The sequence below is a fragment of the Corapipo altera genome, unplaced genomic scaffold, assembly GCF_003945725.1.
Source record: "Corapipo altera isolate COAL_440 unplaced genomic scaffold, ASM394572v1 171, whole genome shotgun sequence".
Classification (NCBI taxonomy): Eukaryota; Metazoa; Chordata; class Aves; order Passeriformes; family Pipridae; genus Corapipo; species Corapipo altera.
The window spans coordinates 166,009-168,532 of NW_020884972.1; the positions used below are offsets into that span (position 1 = coordinate 166,009).

General features: G+C 22.8%; 1 protein-coding gene across 2 annotated transcripts in view; it reads left to right on the plus strand.

The window, feature by feature from the left end:
* The window catches only part of ADAM28 (ADAM metallopeptidase domain 28), a 24,997-nt gene that overhangs the window by 10,215 nt on the left and 12,258 nt on the right, over positions 1 to 2,524 (plus strand). For both annotated transcript variants that reach the window (XM_027665170.1, XM_027665171.1), the window contains exons 9-10: positions 35 to 204; positions 1,678 to 1,762. In XM_027665170.1, the coding sequence (XP_027520971.1) occupies positions 35 to 204; positions 1,678 to 1,762 (255 nt within the window). The remainder of the gene's footprint in view (positions 1 to 34; positions 205 to 1,677; positions 1,763 to 2,524) is intronic.

Here is a 2,524-nt window from a genome sequence, read left to right on the forward strand (position 1 = left end):
GGCCAGAGTTGTTCTGAGCTGAGTGTCTGTGCAGGTTTACAAGGCCATCAATATCCACGTGGCTCTGGTGGGGTTGGAGGTGTGGACGGACGGGGACAAGCGGCCCCTGAGTAGGAACGCCGGGATCACCCTGGACGCCTTCGCCAAATGGCGCCGCTCGGACCTGCTCAAGAGGAAGGGGAATGACAACGCTCAGCTCATCACGTGGGTGCCTCTCCATCCCAAACCCCTTCATTCCTTAAAAATTAGTCTATAACCGACCTGGATTTCGGGCTCGCCGACGCCGGTTTGTATCAGTTACAATGCGGGATTTAATTGGTAAAGATGAAAAATGAAAATGAAAAATAAAAATGAAAAAAAAAATTTAAAAATAAAAATTAAAGTGCGAGTTTTAATTGAGAAAAATGAAACTAAAAAATTCAAAATACAAATTAAAATGCGAGTTTTAATTGCTAAAAATGGTGCTCTTGTTTTTTTCCTGGTGCGAGGAAAAAATGTATTTTTTAACATTTTCCTTATTTTATATTTTTATTTCATATTTATTATATTAATTAATTTATTTATATTATATATGTTATATATAACATATATAAAAATATATTATGTATTTATATTTATGATATATGTTATATGTAATATGAATTATATATATTATATAAATTATTATTTTATAGTATATTATAATATGTTACTATAATTATAGTTGATATATTATTTCTTGAATATATTATTTATCTATATTATTTTTATTCTTTATCTAATGTCTATATTAGATATTAGATAAATGTAATTATTTTCTAATACATATATTAGATAAAATATATTAGACAATATATAATATAGATAATATATAATATAGATAATATATATATTAGATAAACAATATATTATCTATATAATTCATATAAGATATGAATAATATATTATTTATCTAATATTTAGATATATATAATTTTTATTGATTATTTATCTAATACATATTATATTATTTATCTAAGATTTATTTATTATTTATTATATATTATATAATTTATATAATATATAAATAATCTATTATTTATGTAAAATTATTTATCTAATACATAATATAGTATATCTAATATAATTATATATTATGTATTGTAATATAATATATAATAATATAATAGAACAAATATTTTTATTATATATATTATATATAATATAATATATAATGTAGTACACATAATATTCATATTATATATTATAAAGAATAATGTATTATGTTATAATATAGTATATATTGTATTATCTATATTATATATTATAACATAGTATATATTGTATTATAAATATTATATATAATTATATATATTATATATTATTTATTTTTATTATTTAATTACTATTTTATTATTTTATTATTTTATTTTATTATTATTTATTTTTATTTCTCAATTTCTTTCTTAATTTTTATTTTTACATTTTATTTTTTGTATTTTAAATTATATATATTATATATATTATAATATATAATATAACAGTGTACATAATATACATATTATATAATATATATAATAATGTATTATATATTATATTATAATATATTATGTATCAGCGATATATTTAGATATTATATATTTCATAATTTATTTTTTTTATATTTTCCTTATTTTATGTCCCATCACTGACCCCCTTCTGCTTCCTTCTCCTTTCCAGGGGCCTCAACTTCGAGGGGACAACGATTGGCTTGGCCTTTCTCAAGTCCATCTGCAGTAATTCATATTCTGCAGGTGTTATTCAGGTCTGAATGAGTTTTATTTTATTTCTTTAAAAACCTTTCATGTGGTTTGTTTTTGTTGGTTTTTTTTGCTGACCCAGCAAAGGCCATTGACGAAAACTGTTGCGTTTATGGTATTTTCAGTTCTGTCTCTGGCTCATAGAATTATTTTATTAGAGATCCCTGGGAGGTGTCCTGCCCATGGCAGGGGTGGAACTGGATGAGCTTTGGGATCCCTTCCCACCCAAACCATTCCAGGATTTTATTTGAAATGAAATGCAGAGGATAAAAGAAGCACACACAGGGTGTACACACCCACAGTATCTGTTCTATTTACATCTATATTATAATAGAGATCTATAATAGATCAGTACTTTTAAAGTATTCTTTTATATCTGTATTTATATTCTATTTGTATCTATATTTATTCCAGATATATCTATATATATTCTATTTGTATCTCTATTCTATTTATATTTATATTATATTTATTCTAGCTATATCTATATAGATATATCTCTATATATTCTATCTATATTCTATATATATATCTATAGATATATCTCTATAGATAATCTCTATACATTTTATTTATACCTATATTCCATTTTTATCTCTATTCTATCTATATTCTATTTATATTTATATTTATTCTAGATACATCTATATAGATATATCTCTACATATTCTATTTATATTTATATTGTATTTACTCTAGATATATCTAGATAGATATATATCTATATATTCTATTTATATCTATATTCTATTTATTCTAGATCTATC